The sequence below is a fragment of the Oryctolagus cuniculus genome, chromosome 16 (assembly GCF_051225735.1).
Source record: "Oryctolagus cuniculus isolate XC-2025 breed Fujian yellow rabbit chromosome 16, ASM5122573v1, whole genome shotgun sequence".
Lineage (NCBI taxonomy): Eukaryota > Metazoa > Chordata > Mammalia > Lagomorpha > Leporidae > Oryctolagus > Oryctolagus cuniculus.
The window spans coordinates 1,025,228-1,040,301 of NC_142882.1; the positions used below are offsets into that span (position 1 = coordinate 1,025,228).

Here is a 15,074-nt window from a genome sequence, read left to right on the forward strand (position 1 = left end):
AGGCCCCCTCGCAGGGGAGACACAGACGGCAAGGAGGGGACGGAGTGCCCCTGCGGGCCTGGCACGGGCACTGCACGGGCTCCAGCGTCTGGCAGCGCCCAGGCGTCCCCTGCGGCAGGTCCTCGCGGGGTGCCATGCGGGGAGCGCGGTGGGACACCCCGTGGCCGGGAGCCCGGCTCAGGTGAGGGACACGGGAGCGAGCCCCGAGCCTCGGCACTGCCCGCTCACCCGGGCCAGCTCCTCCTCGTCCAGCTCGGGCTGCCGGGGCCCGGCCTGCCTCTGCTCCTCCTCGTGGAACATGGCCTTGGGCCTCTCGTCCTCGGACTCGCTGTCTGAGGGGGGCTCGTTGATCCAGGCATCGAGATCTAGGCTGCGCCGACACGGGGGTCACACAGCGGCCCCAGCCGCCTGCACCCGACAGCCGAGCGGGGTCCCCGCGGCCCTTCCAGACGGGCACCCGGGGCCCGGGTCAGGCGGCCGTGGCCGCGGCACCCCGCCCCACCTCCCTGTGCTCACCCTTCAGGGACCGGAACCTTCTTCTGGGCCTTGGGGGCTACGGGGTTCAGCTCCCCGGCGAACAGGGCGCTGACTTCCTCGGCCACGGGCACGGCCTTGGCCTGCAGCTTCTGCACGTGCTTGACCAGCTGCAGGATGCAGGACGCCTGCGGGCGGCGGGCAGGTCAGACACCACGCCCATCGCCGCGGGAGCCACGCCCTGCCGCAGCCCGGCCCACCCGGAGAGGCCCAGCCCTGCACAGCCTCTGCCGGAGAGGGTGCAGAGAGGCCCAGGTTCAGACGGAACGAGGGTGGGGCTGACCACAAAGGGTCACCCACCTCCGTCTGCACCCGAGAGCCCGCCGCCCTGCCACGGCACAGGGAGAGGCCCCGCGTCCCAGTGCCAGCGCCTCCCAGGGGTCAGCGTCACCCACCCACCCTCCCGGGTAGGGACGGGGACCGGGAGGCGCCGCGCTGGCCTGCGGTCTGGCTCACTGGACCCAGAGGTCCCAGGCCCTGCTCTGAGCCTCCACGCGTGGCCAGGAAGGTGCAGAGCCCCGGGGCCACCTGCCGCCAGCCCAGGCTGCCTCGGGGCTGATGGACCCAGTCTCAGCCGCGGCTGAGCCACGAGCAAGGATCCACCCACTGGCTTGGGAAAAGGCACCACGGCGACCCGGCCAAGCGGCCCTGGCAGGCGGAGGGCTGCAAGGTCGGAGGTCGGGGCCGGGGCCGGGGCGGCCCGCCTTACCCGCTCCTGCACCTCCAGGTCGGCGCTCTGCACGAACTGGGGCAGCCGCTCCGCCAGCAGCTGGGTGAGCTCGAGCGCGGCCTCCGGCTCGCCCGCCCGCTCCTGCTGCTGCAGGACGCACGCGTACAGCTTGAGCACGTTCTGCACGTACACGGCCTGGATGTGGCCCGGCAGCGTGGTGACCTTGGGCCGCAGCATGGCCTCCAGGGTGTGGCGGGGCTCCTGCAGGTGCCTGGGGGAGCGGGCCGGGTGAGCCACAGACCCCGCCCCGGCAGCGCCCAGCGGTGAGGGTGAGGAGCGGACCCAGGGGCCGAGTCGGGGCTGAAGGGACGGCCCCCGCGGCCCGTCATCCGTGACTCCCAGGTGCCGAGGCCCAGCCTCCCGGCCACGGCGACACCCGGCCTGCCGCCCGCGCCCCCAGGGAAGCGTGCTCCCCCGGCTGCTGAACCAGGAAGGCCGCGGCTGAAGGCCCCGCCCGCGACGCCACTGGCGCCCCTCTGGCTGCTCTGCTTCTGGTGCCGGGGAGAGAGGACGGCCCAACTCCCTGGGCTCCGACATCCACGAGGGAGACCCAGGAGGCGCTCCGGCTTCTGGCGTCAGCCTGGCCCAGCCCTGGCCGCCGCAGCCACGTGGGGACTAAGCCAGCGGACCAAGACCTCTCACTCCGTTATCTAAACAGATAACCTCTATAGGAAAGGTCTGTTACAACAGCAGACAAAAAAGAAGGAAGCAGCGCAGCCGGGACTCGCGCGCTGGCGTGAGCCAGCAGACGCTCAGGAGAGGCAGCTCGGGGCCGTGGGCACGGGAAGGCCTGGCCGGCCGCGCACCCCCGCCCCCAGGCCCACACAGATCCCAGGCCCACGCAGCTCGGGGCTGTGGGCACGGGAAGGCCTGGCCGGCCGCGCACCCCCACCCCCAGGCCCACACAGATCCCAGGCCCACGCAGCTCGGGGCTGTGGGCACCGGGAAGGCCTGGCCGGCCACGCACCCCCACCCCCAGGCCCACACAGATCCCAGGCCCACGCAGCTCGGGGCCGTGGGCACGGGAAGGCCTGGCCGGCCGCACACCCCCCACCCTGCCCCCAGGCCCACACAGATCCCAGGCCCACGCAGCTCGGGGCCGTGGGCACGGGAAGGCCTGGCCGGCCGCACACCCCCCACCCTGCCCCCAGGCCCACACAGATCCCAGGCCCACGCAGCTTGGGGCCGTGGGCACCGGGAAGGCCTGGCCGGCCGCGCACCCCCACCCCCAGGCCCACACAGATCCCAGGCCCACGCAGCTCGGGGCCGTGGGCACAGGAAGGCCTGGCCGGCCGCACACCCCCCACCCTGCCCCCAGGCCCACACAGATCCCAGGCCCACGCAGCTCGGGGCCGTGGGCACGGGAAGGCCTGGCCGGCCGCACACCCCCCACCCTGCCCCCAGGCCCACACAGATCCCAGGCCCACGCAGCTCGGGGCCGTGGGCACGGGAAGGCCTGGCCGGCCGCACACCCCCCACCCTGCCCCCAGGCCCACACAGATCCCAGGCCCACGCAGCTCGGGGCCGTGGGCACAGGAAGGCCTGGCCGGCCGCACTCACTCCGAGAACTCCCCACAGATCCAGGCGGCGGCGTAGAGCACCTCGCAGATGCCGTTCCGCTGGGTGCTGCTGGCCACCAGGTGGGCGCTGTCGAGCAGCGCGGACATCTGCGACACGGCAAACCTGCGGATGGCCTTCACGCGGATGGCCACGTCCAGCATCTGGGCGGCGATGAGGTGGCCGTGGCGCGTGCCCTCCAGCCGGGTCAGCTCCACCAGGATGCTGATGTACCTGCGGGGGAGGCCGTGAGGGCCGGCCGCAGCCCGAGGCCGCCCGCCCGCGGCGGGGGGGGGTCCGCCCACGCCAGGCTGGTGATGGGCTGGGGGTCCGCACCACTCGAAGTTGGTGATGTGCTGGTAGTTGGCCTGGCTGCAGATGTCGATGATCTTGGTGAGCAGCTCGTCCCGGTAGCCGGTGCCCTCGGCCTTGTCCACGTGCGCCATCAGCTTCTTCACGATCTCCATCAGGTTCTTCTTGGACACCTGCAGGGCAGGCGGTGAGGGGCCAGGGCCCGGGGACAGGCAGGCGGGGAGGGGCAGGCGGGGAGGGGCCAGGGCCCGGGGACCGGCAGGCGGGGGGGGGGGGGGGGCCGGGGCCCAGGGACCGGCAGGCGGGGAGGGGCAGGCGGGGAGGGGCCAGGGCCCGGGGACCGGCAGGCGGGGGGGGGGGGCCGGGGCCCAGGGACCGGCAGGCAGGTGGGGAGGCGCCAGGGCCCGGGGTCCGGCAGGAGGGGAGGGGGAGGGGCCAGGGCCCGGGGGAACCAGCAGGTGGGGAGGGGGGAGGGGCCCAGGGACAGGCAAGCGGTGAGGGGCCAGGGCCGGGGACGGGCAGGCGGGGAGGGGCCAGGGCCCAGGGACAGGCAGGTGGGGACAGGCAGGCGGGGAGGGGCCAGGGCCGGGACCAGCAGGCGGGGAGGGGCCAGGGCCCAGGGACAGGCAGGTGGGGACAGGCAGGCGGGGAGGGGCCAGGCCCGGGGACCGGCAGGCGGGGAGGGGCCAGGGCCCGGGGACCGGCAGGCGGGGAGGGGCCAGGGCCCGGGGACCAGCAGGCGGGGAGGGGCCAGGCCCGGGGACCAGCAGGCGGGGAGGGGCCAGGGCCGGGGACCGGCAGGCGGGGAGGGGCCAGGGCCCGGGGACCGGCAGGCGGGGAGGGGCCAGGGCCGGGGACCGGCAGGCGGGGAGGGGCCAGGGCCCGGGGACAGGCAGGTGGGGACAGGCAGGCGGGGAGGGGCCAGGGCCCGGGGACCGGCAGGCGGGGAGGGGCCAGGGCCCGGGGACCGGCGGGGGGGGGGGCGCACCATCCCGTAGAGCAGGTCCAGGGCCCGCAGGCGGATGGACTCGTCCTTGTCGTCCAGGCACTGCAGAACGAGGTCTTTGTGGGACTGCACGGACTTGGGGTGGGTCTTCAGGATCTTGGACATGGCCAGCAGCCCCAGGTACTTCACTGCGCAGAGGGGGAGAAGCAGTCTAGCCGGGACACAGCGGCACGGGGGCCAGGGCGGTGGGCCACTGTCCGGCCCCGAGGGGCTGGGTGCCGCGGGGACACGGCTCCCCCCGGTACAGCCGCGCGGCCCTTGGAGCCAGGGCAGAGGCTGGGCAAGGCTCCGTGCGGTGCCCGCCGCAGGACAGAAGCAACACGGCAGAGCCCCGGAAGGCCCTGCTGCTCGCCCAGGTCCTCCTGGCCACTGCTGCAGGGTCAGGGCCAGGGCCAGGGTCAGGGTCAGGCTGCAACAGCGATCACCAGCGTCCCTCCAGCCACCCGGCGCACAGGGGCGGGAGACGGGCCAGGGAGGGTGCCCGGCCAGGAGAAGCACCTGCGGCCCCAAGCCCCCTCCGCGTGCACACTGCGCGCCACTGCACGCCGGGTCTGCGCCGGAAAGCTGGTGCAGTCCAGGAGAGGGGAGCAGGCCCGGGGGCAGCACGCAGAGCCTGGAGGTGGGGACTTACAGTTCTGGTCAGAGTCTTCTATTAATATCCTCAACTTCTGAACACAGAGCTGCAAAGAGGGAGCCCTGGTCACCCCCCGCCTGCTGCAGCCAGGTGCCGGGGACCAGCCCGCGCAGGACGGAGGGGAGAGCAGCCGGGCGGGGGAGGGCACAGGACCCCGCGCTGAGCCCACACAGTGGACGGGGGCGAGGAGCGGCCCTGACAGACTGGGGCGCCCCAAGCCCCAGCACGCCGCATGCAGAAGCAGGTGCGGCGGCAGTGCCCTGTGCAGGGGCCAGTCAGGGAGCCCCGGGGCCGGTCCTCGGGTGGACAAGGGTCACAGGCAGAGAGGCCAACGAGGAGGCCCCGGGTCAGGCCCAGAGCGTGCCCTGGGGGGCAGTGGGGAGCCAGGAGCCAGCAGAGACCCCAGCAGGAGCGCTGGCCGGGGGCTCTGGCCACAGCCCGGCCGTGTGCTCACCCCACAGACGGGCACACCCTGCAGGGGCAGGGCCAGGTGGGGACCCGCTGGAGGGGCGGAGGGGCGCGGCTGGTCCCGCCCAGCCCTCCCACAGCCCCGCGCCGCGCCGCCCGCTCCGGCCAGGGTACCTGGATGCTGGCGCTGTGGTTGGGCATGCCCGAGGACAGGGAGATGAGCACTGAAACACACCCACGCAGCCACCGTCACCCGCGGGCCCGCCTGGCCGCTGCCCGCAGGAGGCCCACGGCTGCGCCCGGAGAAGGCAGCCAGCGAGCTGGCCCCGCGCCACGCCGGGGAGCGCACCTGCGGGCCACGGGGCTGAGGGCTGCAGCCCCTCCGCCCGTCTCGCCGAGGCCCCCGCTGCCTGTCCCCGGCTGCTGCTCCGGCAAGCCCGGGTGGCAGAGACGGCCGCCTGCAGAGCCCCGCGTCCTCCCACGCCTGGGGCGCTCCTGGGTCCCCAACTCGGTCACCCCCGGCTGCCTCGGTATCTCTCACCGCACTCAGCCCTCATGCACAGAGCCGAGAGCCCCACGCCGAATCACGCGCCGCCCGAGGCCTCGGCTCCCTGTCCACGGCTGCACAGGCCGGGCCATGCCACACGCTGCTCTGCCACGTGCCAGGCCCCAGAACAGCTCTGCTGGGCCCACCCCCGCCCCTCCACCCCAGGGCCACCTCGACCCTGCCCAGGGCCGCCCTGGCCCACGTCCCTCACGCCTCCGCCTACTCCGGAAGTGCCAGGCTGCGCACAGACCCCTCGGGCCCCACTGAGGTGCAGACCCCAGGCCGGCTTCTCGGGAATGACCCAGCAGCAGGCGGCCCGACTGCTCGGGCCCTGCACCCGCGGGCGGGACCCCGAAGGGGCTCCTGGCTTTGGCCTGGCCAGCCACGGCACTGCAGCCATTTGGGGAGTGACCCAGCAGACAGCAGGTCTCTAACTCTGTCTTTCAAATAAAGAAACCAACAAACAAGAAAGAAAAGGGGAGAGAGAGAGAGAGAGAGAGAGAGAGGGAGAGAGGGAGGGAGGGAGGGAGGGAGGGAGGAGGAAAGAGCAGGGCAGGAGACGGCCCCGCACCCGGAGCAGCAGTGCCGCCTCGGCCTCCCCACGCGCGAGGCGGGAGCCACAGCACACGGGCCTGCTCACGGCCCAGGCACCAGAAACACCCCCGCCCGAGGCTGCGCGCGGCCTGGCCGCACTCGGACTGGCACCGACCGCCTGGGCGACGCCTGAGCAGGACGGGGCGTCCGGTCACCCCGCAGGGCCCCGGGAACACGGACTCTGCCTGCAGGGGCGCTCGGCGTGGACACACGCGCCACAGGCTTGCGTCACGGCGACACGTCTCAGAGGCCGTGCGGAAGCCGGGGCCTGGTGGACCTCGACCTCTCACTCCCCGGGGTCCAGCGGGGACAGGCCGGCGGGCATCGGCCACTCAGGTGCACCCACACCCCCAGCCCGCGTCCACGCTCACCTGCGATCACGGTGTTCACACATTCATAGAGGAGGGACATGGCCGACGTGCTGAGGAGAGACGTGCGGGCCGGGTCAGCAGGGCCCGTGAGGGAGGGGCCCAGTGTGGCCGGGTCAGCAGGGCCCGCGAGGGGGGGGCCAGTGCAGCCGGGTCTGCAGGGCCCGCAAGGGGGGCCAGTGCGGGCCGGGTCAGCAGGGCCCGCAAGGGGGGGGCCAGTGCGGGCCGGGTCAGCAGGGCCCGCGAGGGGGGGCCAGTGCGGGCCGGGTCAGCAGGGCCCGCGAGGGGGGGGCCAGTGCGGGCCGGGTCAGCAGGGCCCGCGAGGGGGGGGCCAGTGCAGCCGGGTCAGCAGGGCCCGCGGGGGGGGGGCCCAGTGCAGCTAGTTTGGCAGGGCCCGCGAGGGAGGGCCCAGTGCAGGCCGGGTCGGTAGGGCCCGCGAGGGAGGGCCAGTGCAGCCGGGTCATCAGGGCCCGCGAGGGAGGGCCAGTGCAGCCGGGTCAGCAGGGCCCGTGAGGGAGGGGGCCACGGCGTCCGACCCTCCAGACCCGGGCTGCCCGAGGTGGGGGACACCCCAGGACCCTGCATCACAAGGTCCCGAGGACTCCTCGCCCCGCTGAGCACCCTACACGGGCCCCTCCGCCTCCTGTGGCTGCTCTGGGCTCCCGTCCAGGGCCCTGCGCCTCCCCAACGTCACCACAGCCCACGGCGGCTCCCCACGCTGTCCCTGGACGGAAGCCGGCCCACCTCTAACAGCACACAGCCCCACCTGCACAGCCCCGCCCCGCCGCGCGACGTGCGGCACCACAGAGGGCACCCAGCGCCCAGACCGCCCCGCGGGTCTCCTCTAGGGCAAGGCCTGGGCACCCAGGGCCGGCACGGAGTCTGGCCCCAGTCCCGGCAGCCTCTGCCCGGCCGGGCTCCGGACAGCGAGCAGCACAGCGCCCGGGCAGGCAGGCAGGCACAGGAAGCGCCGCCCTCGGATGCTCCCAGGCAGGGACCTCAGCCCCGAGCACCGGAGCCGCGGAGGGAGGCGGCCGCGGGCTGGGCTCTGTTCCCACGCAGCCTGCAGGCCCGCAGGCGCCCACCCCCGACAGCAGGGCTCTGCTCGACGACCCCAGCAGACGGCGGAGACCTGGGTGGGCCCAGGGTCCCAGCCCGCGCAGAGCAGCAGGGGCGGGAGACGCCCCTTCCTGGCTCCCACCACCCACAGCCGCTTGGGGGTCCGGAAGCAGGGGGCTGTGCCCCTGCCCTGCGGCGCTGCAGAGGCCGCGCCCTGGGCGGACGGGAGGGCGTGTCCCCCTCGGGCGGTCCCTGCTGCCCCCCGCCGTCCGCGGTGTCTCGAGGCCCCCGAGACCTGCCCCGCGCAGCGGCCGGCGGGCGCTCACCTGTGGATGAGGTTGGTGAGGGGCTCGATCAGCTTCTTGCCCAGCCGCGGCTCCAGCGGCGTCAGAGCGCCGAACTGCGGGGAGAGAGGGGCCGCGGTGAGCGGGCGGGGCGCGGTGAGGTGGGCGGGGCGGGGTGGGCGGGCCGCGGTGAGGTGGGCGGGGCGCGGTGAGGTGGGCGGGGCGGGGCGGGCGGGCCGCGGTGAGGTGGGCGGGGCGGGGTGGGCGGGCCACGGTGAGGTGGGCGGGCCGCGGCGGGGGTGGGCGGGCCGCAGTGAGGTGGGCGGGGCGGAGTGGGCGGGGCGGGGTGGGCGGGGCGCGGTGAGGTGGGCGGGCCGCAGCGCGGCACTTGCCAGCTTGATGATCTTGATGAGCACCCAGTTGTTGGTGGACGACGTCATCAGCTTGAAGAACAGCGGGGCCAGGGACAGGTAGTTCTTGGGGTTGCGCCGGGCCAGCTCGCAGATGACGTTGACGGCCGCCGACTGCACCCCTGTGGTCACAAGGGGGCGCCCTCGTCAAGGGGGGGCCTCGGCAGCAAGGGAGGGGCCTGAGAGACGTCCAGGGACTGGAGTCCTGGGAGCTGGTGACCCCAGACACGCGTGTGAGCCCTGACACACCCAGACACGCGTGTGCTCCCTGACACACCCGGGTAGACACGCATGTGAGCCCTGACACACCCAGACACGCGTGTGCTCCCTGACACACCCGGGCAGACATGCATGATCCCTGACACACCCAGAAAAGCGTGTGCTCCCCGACACACCCAGGCAGACATGCGTGTGGTCTCTGACACACCCGGGCAGACATGCATGATCCCTGACACACCCAGACACGTATGTGATCCCTGACACACCCAGGTAGACACACACGTGATCCGACACAGCCGGGCACAGACCCACACGTGATCCCTGACACACCCAGGTAGACACACACGTGGCCCCTGACACACCCAGGTAGACACACACGTGGTCCCTGACACACCTGGGTGCACAGGCGTGTGCAGGTGGTGGGAACTGCCCCCCACACACACACACACTCCTGGCTCTGCTGAGCGGGCCTGGAAGCGCCCACGCTTCGAGGAGCAGACCTGGGTCTGGTCTCGGTCCCTGGCCACCTCCCGCCAGCGAGGAAGGGTGCTCGAGGCCCAGGGCCCAGGCTGAGAACACGGGAAGTGGGGCGAGCCCAGCGCCGTGCGGGCGCGGGAAGGTGGGGGTCTGACGGGGCTCCAAGCACTGACGCGTGGGCTGGGGGCAGCGCGGGGCAGACGAGTGCAAGTCCACCCCGGGGTGGGCGCATGAGGGGCAGGGAGAGGAACGGCCACCGCCAGCGAGGGCCATCAGTGGGGGGCTGTGGGCGGGGCAGGCTGACCTCCAGGGAGGGCCATGGGCGGGGCCGTGGGCGGGGCAGGCTGACCACCAGCGAGGGCCGTGGGCGGGGCCGTGGGCGGGGCCGGCTGACCACCAGGGAGGGCCGTGGGCGGGGCCGTGGGCGGGGCCGGCTGACCGTCAGGGAGGGCCGTGGGCGGGGCCGTGGGCGGGGCCGGCTGACCGCCAGGGAGGGCCGTGGGCGGGGCCGTGGGCGGGGCAGGCTGACCGCCAGCGAGGGCCGTGGGCGGGGCCGTGGGCGGGGCCGTGGGCTGAGCCCCCGCCCGCAGTGCCCGCATCCCACAGGGGCACCGGTCCCAGTCCCGGCTGCTCCACTGCCGACCCGGCTGCCCGCTAGCACTCGGGAAGGCAGCAGACGCCAGGCACGGGGCCCCTGCACACAGGAAGCTCCACGCAGGAGTTCCGGCTCCTGGCCGTGCTGGCTCCGCCTGGGCCGCTGCCGCCGTCGGGGAGAGCTCTGCCCCTCCCCCTCCCCTCTCCTAAAGGACAGCACCACCAGCGGAAGGCACTAGGCCTTGGGCAGCACCGTCCCAGAGGGCAGGTGGCCCCGGGCTCTCCCCGGGAGCCAAGCGGCAGCGTGCACTGACCCAGGCTCCAGCACGGCCCCAGGACAGGGCTGGCGGAGCCGCGACCACCAGGGACAGCAGCCAGCCCCAGGCGCTCTGACACAGGGGGCCACACCCGGCCACACCACTGAGCACCACTACCCCGCCATACCACCGAGCACCACTACCCGGCCACACCACCGAGCACCACTACCCCGGCCACACCACCGAGCACCAGTACCCAGCCACACCACCGAGCACCACTACCCAGCCACACCACCGAGCACCAGTACCACAGCCACACCACCAAGCACCAGTACCCCGGCCACACCACCGAGCACCACTACCACAGCCACACCACCGAGCACCACTACCCAGCCACACCACCGAGCACCCTCCCCCGCAGTAGGCCTGCACCGGCCATCGCATGCTCTGCACGTCCCCAAGCCCCTGGGCTCTGCCTCCTGCCCCGTGCTGCAGGGTGTCTGGCTGGGAGCCCGCGGCCCCCGCGGTCCCTGCCCGGGCGGTGCTAGGGCCACACCGCCCACGCTAAGTGCACGCTCAGTGACCCGACGGCCGGGCTGGCTACAGCCCCGCCTTCCTCGCTCAGGTCGCCTCGGTTCCCAGTCCTCCACCCCTCCACGGGGCCTCCACCCCTCCTGGGGACCAACTCCTGGGGGGGGGGGACAGCCAGGTGCGGCCTGCTCCACACCGCCCACGCCTGCCAGCAGGGCCTCCCCGCTGGACTCCACGGGAGGCACTGGCCTAGGGGTCCCGTGCCTTCTCCTCCAGCCCAGGTCTCTACCACTAGGGGGCGCACTCCACCAAAGCCCACCCCCGAGGTCCAGCACACTGCAAACCTCCAGGGCTGAGGCGGCCCCCTCCCGCCCTGCCCGTCCTCACCAGGCCAGGCCGAGCCAGGAATGCCCCCAGCACGCGTGGAGGGGCTGTGGGGGTTCCGGGGGGCTGCTGCCCCCAGCCCCCTCCCGCTGGCCCCCCGCCCGAGGCAAAGCCACACACCAGGGTCGGGGTCCTCCAGCTTCTCCTTCAGCCGGGGGAAGGCGGGGCGCAGCGACTCGGGGTGCTTCAGGAACACCTTGTACATGATCAGCACGGCCTTCTTCCTGATGTAGGGCTTCGTGTGCGACATCTGCGGGCGGCGGGCCGTGGGCGGGGGCTCCGCACCCCTCTCCGCACCCCTGCCCGCCACCCACGGGCCAGGCGGCGGCAGCCCCCGGAAGGGGCGCGACAGACAGGGAGCGGGAAAGCCCCGTGGTCCCAGCAGCCATCGGCCCGGGGCTGCCCTCCCCCGGGCGGCCCTGCAGCGGCTGCCCCGTCCCGCTGGCCGGGCACTGCGACCCGAGCCGCGGGCCTGCACGGCCACACCACGGTGCCTCCGGGCCGGGCCTGTCCCTCGGAGCCCTTGCGGAACACCAGCCGCCGGGGACTCCACCGAGCACGGGCGTCGCCCGGGGCCGTGATGCCCCAGCCCCCACGCGGAAGCTGAGCCGCCCGCCTTCCAGACCACGGGCCAGGGTGTGGCCACGGCCACGGAGGGGGCTGCCGTGCCGGACGGGGGCCCTGGGCGCCTGCACGCCGCCAGCACCGCTGTGCTGGGAACGACCGCAGGGGGCCCTCCGAGGGCGCCGGGGAGGACCTGCGGTCAGAGGAAGCCGCCGGCCTGGCGCCCTCGCAGCCGGGCTCCCCGGGGGCGTGGGGGGCGCACTCACCAGGGTCATGATGTCATTTGCCAAGTCTCTGGCAAGATCTGGGGTGACAAAACAGGAGAGACCCGTCAGTGCAACTCCAGTGTCGTGCTGGCTGGGGCTGCTCAGGTCCTGCAAGAGGAGGGGCGCGGCTCAGCAGACCCAGGCCCCGCCCCGCCACGCCCCGCCACGCCCCGCCTGCCCCTGGCCAGGGAGGGATGACTTCCAGCCTCCTGGGACAGGCCTGGGGGGAGGGCTCCGACTGCAGGGGGAGGGGCTGCGTGCTCCCCACCAGCAGAGGGCGGGACCAGCTCGGGGAGCGCGCAAGGCTGGGCCCGCCCCCATCCCAGCTCCACCCAGGCGCCGGGCTGGCTCAGCAGCCTGGGGGGTGGGGGGGCCCTCCCAAGAGCTCGGCCCTCCTCAGGACCCACCCCCTGGCAGCCCCAGTTCCCACAGGGGGCTCCTGCCTCAGCACAGAGGAACACAGCCTCGGCGAGGGGCTGGCTTAGGGAGCCCGGGGCTTCTCATCACAGGCCTGCGCCCCCCGAGATGCGGCTGAGTGCTGACCTAGGCCATGGCAGTGAACGTGAAAACCCAGGCTTCGACGGTCGCCGTGTTGAGCCGGCGCTGTGGCGTAGCGGTAAAGCCGCCGCCTGTGACGCTGGCATCCTATACGGGCGCCAGTTCGAGTCCCGGCTGCCCCACTTCCCATCCAGCTCCCTGCTGCGGCCTGGGTGCCAAGCAGCAGAAAGTGGCTCGGGTCCTGGGCCCCTGCACCCGCGTGGGAGACCCGGAAGCAGCTCCTGGCTCCTGGCTTCGGACCAGCCCAGCTCTGGCCGTGTGGCCATCTGGGGAGTGACCCAGCGGGTGGAAGGCCTCCGTCTCTCCTACTCTGTGTAACTCTACCCTTCAAATACCTAAAGCAAACCTTGAAAGAAAGTAAACCTAAAAGGTAATCAAACACAGTAGCAGTCACTGTGCCCTAGGCCGAGGAGGGGAGGGAACGTGGGAACCCGCACACAGGGGCGGGCACGCACCGCGTCCCACATCACAGTCGCGGGTTCAAGCCCCGGCTCCTGACCCCACTCCCGGATGGGGTTCCTGGCCGTCACTGGGGGACTGGGGAGGGGCCCAGCGGATGGACGCGCTGTCTCTCAGCACAGCCCTAGCCCTCAGTGGGTCAGACGTCCACTGGAGCAAAGCTGACCGCGGGGCGGCAGCAGAGCCGCGGGAGCCCCCGGGAAGCTGCCCCGTGAAGGGGGAGAGGGGGCCTCCGCCAGCTTCAGGAGCCACAAGGAACGCGTCCCGCTGGGAGCGGCCGAGCGCTGAGGGGCAGGTGGGGCCGTCTACAACGTCTGGCGAGGGCCCGGGAGGCAACGTGGGCGCAGCACGAGAGCCCGAGCCCCTCCGTGTACCAGCCCCCCCGGAGGCCCCTCGGGGCCAGCAGCGACAGCTGGAGCCCGGACCCAGCCCGAGCCTGCTGGCCCGGACACACAGAGCCCTGCTTTTCTGTCTCCCTGCCTGCCCACCGCCCCGGGACCCACTCCCCTCCTCCGTCTGACTCCAGTCCCAACACCTCTCTGCTCCTGGCCGAGCCTGCCCCACAGCCGGCAGCTGCACAATGCGGTTCCCAGCAGCCTCCTCGGCCACGTACAGCCCGCCCACGGCGCGTCCACAGCCCGCCCACAGCGCGCCCCAGAACCCAAGCCCAGGTCACTGGGCCAGCTTGGGTGGCCAGGAACTGGACCGGGGCCAGCTGCCCATGACAGGCGGACGGCCCTTCTCCAACACGGGCAGGAGACAAGACACGCTCCCAGCACCGGGGCCCGAGGGCAGCACCGCAGCGGACGGCTTCAGAACCCCAGCGTCACACGCCACTCCACGCCGCACGCTGCGGGACTCGAAGGGGCAGCGACCCCGGGGCCAGCCCCGGGCACAGCCTGCAGTGCCACTAGGGAGAATGAAGACGGGGGGACCCAGCAGCGCTGGCCTCGCACCCACGGGAGCACAGCTCTGCGCCCGCCCTGCTCACGCGTGAGACACACCGGCCACGTGGACCTCCCGTGGGTACGCATGCGCACGCTCGCTGGCACCGCATCAGGACTGGATGCGGCCCTGCGGCCGAGGGCCGTGGCGGGAGAGGGCCGCCTACCTTCCGGATCTGATTGGTCGTCAGCATGATGACGTCGGTGCCTTCGTGGAAGCACTGGGAAGCCGCGAGGTAGCCGATGCGCTGCGGGGGCAGACAGAGCGGTCAGGGGCGCCTCCGCCCGGGCCCGGGCAGCCGCTGGCCGCAGGGCTGGGAGCCGCTGGCTTCTAAGGCTTGTGCCCACATCCAACCCCCTTCCCAACACCCCGCAGCCCCACCAGGGGCCACGTCTCCGTCTCGGTCTGCAAGGGGCAAGGGGCAGCTGTGGGACACTCCGGCCTGGAGCTCTGACAGTCCCGGGGCTCCGGGCTGCACCGGCCCCACAGCTGGCAGGAGCCAGGCTGGAGCTCTGTGAGCCTGGACGGAGCGTGCCGCCCACGCTGGACGCCCGCCAGGCAGAAAGACCGCCCACCGCACGGACAGCGAGGCCGGCCGGAGGCAGTGAGCCCGAGTGGGGCGCAGGGCGGGGACGTGCACCCCCGGTGAGAGCTCACAGGGGCCGGGCCCGCCCCAGGGAGCAGGAGCTTCCTCGCTGGCCCAGGAGGGCCCGGCACACGCGCGGCTGGCTGTGGGGTGTGAGACGGCGCTGCGGACGCTCACAGAGCCGGCACACAGCAGGGTCCCTGACGGGACAGGGGCCTCCTGCAGAGGGAGCCGGAGTGGGACCCATCTCCTCACGGAAGAAAAACACCGCCCGGGCAGTGTACAATGCCGTGGCGACGCCGACGACACCCGCGACGCGGGGACCAGCAGGAAACAGTGAGAGACAGCGCCCGCGGGAGGAACTCACCCCGGCCGGCCAGCGGAGCCGTCCTCGGGCGACAGAGGCCCCGCCCGCTGCTCCCTGACCCCACACCCAACCTGCCTCGGCCGTCACTGCTTTCATAGAACAAGAGACTCTCGCTGGACGGGAACTGCCCACGTGAGGACCGGTGGAGAGGACAGGGCGGGGAGGGCCGCGCGGGGCCCAGGGCTCACCTTGAACGTGAACTTGGAGGCGCTCATCACTTCGATGATGTTGAAGGCGGCCCAGCTGATGTCATATCCCAGCATCTGTAACTGTGACGGGGTGGGCGGGGGCGGGGCCTTCACTGGCAGGGCTGAGACCAGGGCTCACCCCCGCCACGGACCTGCCCGCACACGGCTGGACTTCACCTGGCACGCCTCCGCCCTCGGACTTCCACCCACGTACCCGCGAGAGGGCCAGCGCCTGC

At 73.3% G+C, this 15,074-nt stretch overlaps 2 protein-coding genes across 5 annotated transcripts in view; one reads left to right on the forward strand and one right to left on the reverse strand.

Moving 5' to 3' along the window:
• Positions 1–15,074, reverse strand: part of AP3D1 (adaptor related protein complex 3 subunit delta 1) — a 33,623-nt gene that overhangs the window by 9,185 nt on the left and 9,364 nt on the right. For all 4 annotated transcript variants that reach the window (XM_089315255.1, XM_089315253.1, XM_089315256.1 and 1 more), the window contains exons 3-17: positions 14,839–14,919; positions 13,864–13,944; positions 11,736–11,843; positions 11,026–11,155; positions 8,426–8,565; positions 8,076–8,149; positions 6,694–6,743; positions 5,356–5,405; positions 4,771–4,819; positions 4,122–4,267; positions 3,158–3,306; positions 2,825–3,055; positions 1,244–1,475; positions 517–662; positions 229–370 (exon numbers count right to left, since the gene is read on the reverse strand). In XM_089315255.1, the coding sequence (XP_089171381.1) occupies positions 229–370; positions 517–662; positions 1,244–1,475; positions 2,825–3,055; positions 3,158–3,306; positions 4,122–4,267; positions 4,771–4,819; positions 5,356–5,405; positions 6,694–6,743; positions 8,076–8,149; positions 8,426–8,565; positions 11,026–11,155; positions 11,736–11,843; positions 13,864–13,944; positions 14,839–14,919 (1,809 nt within the window). The remainder of the gene's footprint in view (positions 1–228; positions 371–516; positions 663–1,243; positions 1,476–2,824; positions 3,056–3,157; positions 3,307–4,121; positions 4,268–4,770; positions 4,820–5,355; positions 5,406–6,693; positions 6,744–8,075; positions 8,150–8,425; positions 8,566–11,025; positions 11,156–11,735; positions 11,844–13,863; positions 13,945–14,838; positions 14,920–15,074) is intronic.
• Positions 9,370–11,007, forward strand: LOC149121382 (uncharacterized; the record flags this gene model as incomplete). Its single annotated transcript, XM_089316270.1, has 2 exons — positions 9,370–9,414; positions 9,973–11,007. Coding segments are annotated over exons 1-2 (1,080 nt in total), but the record flags the coding sequence as incomplete, so codon positions are not given.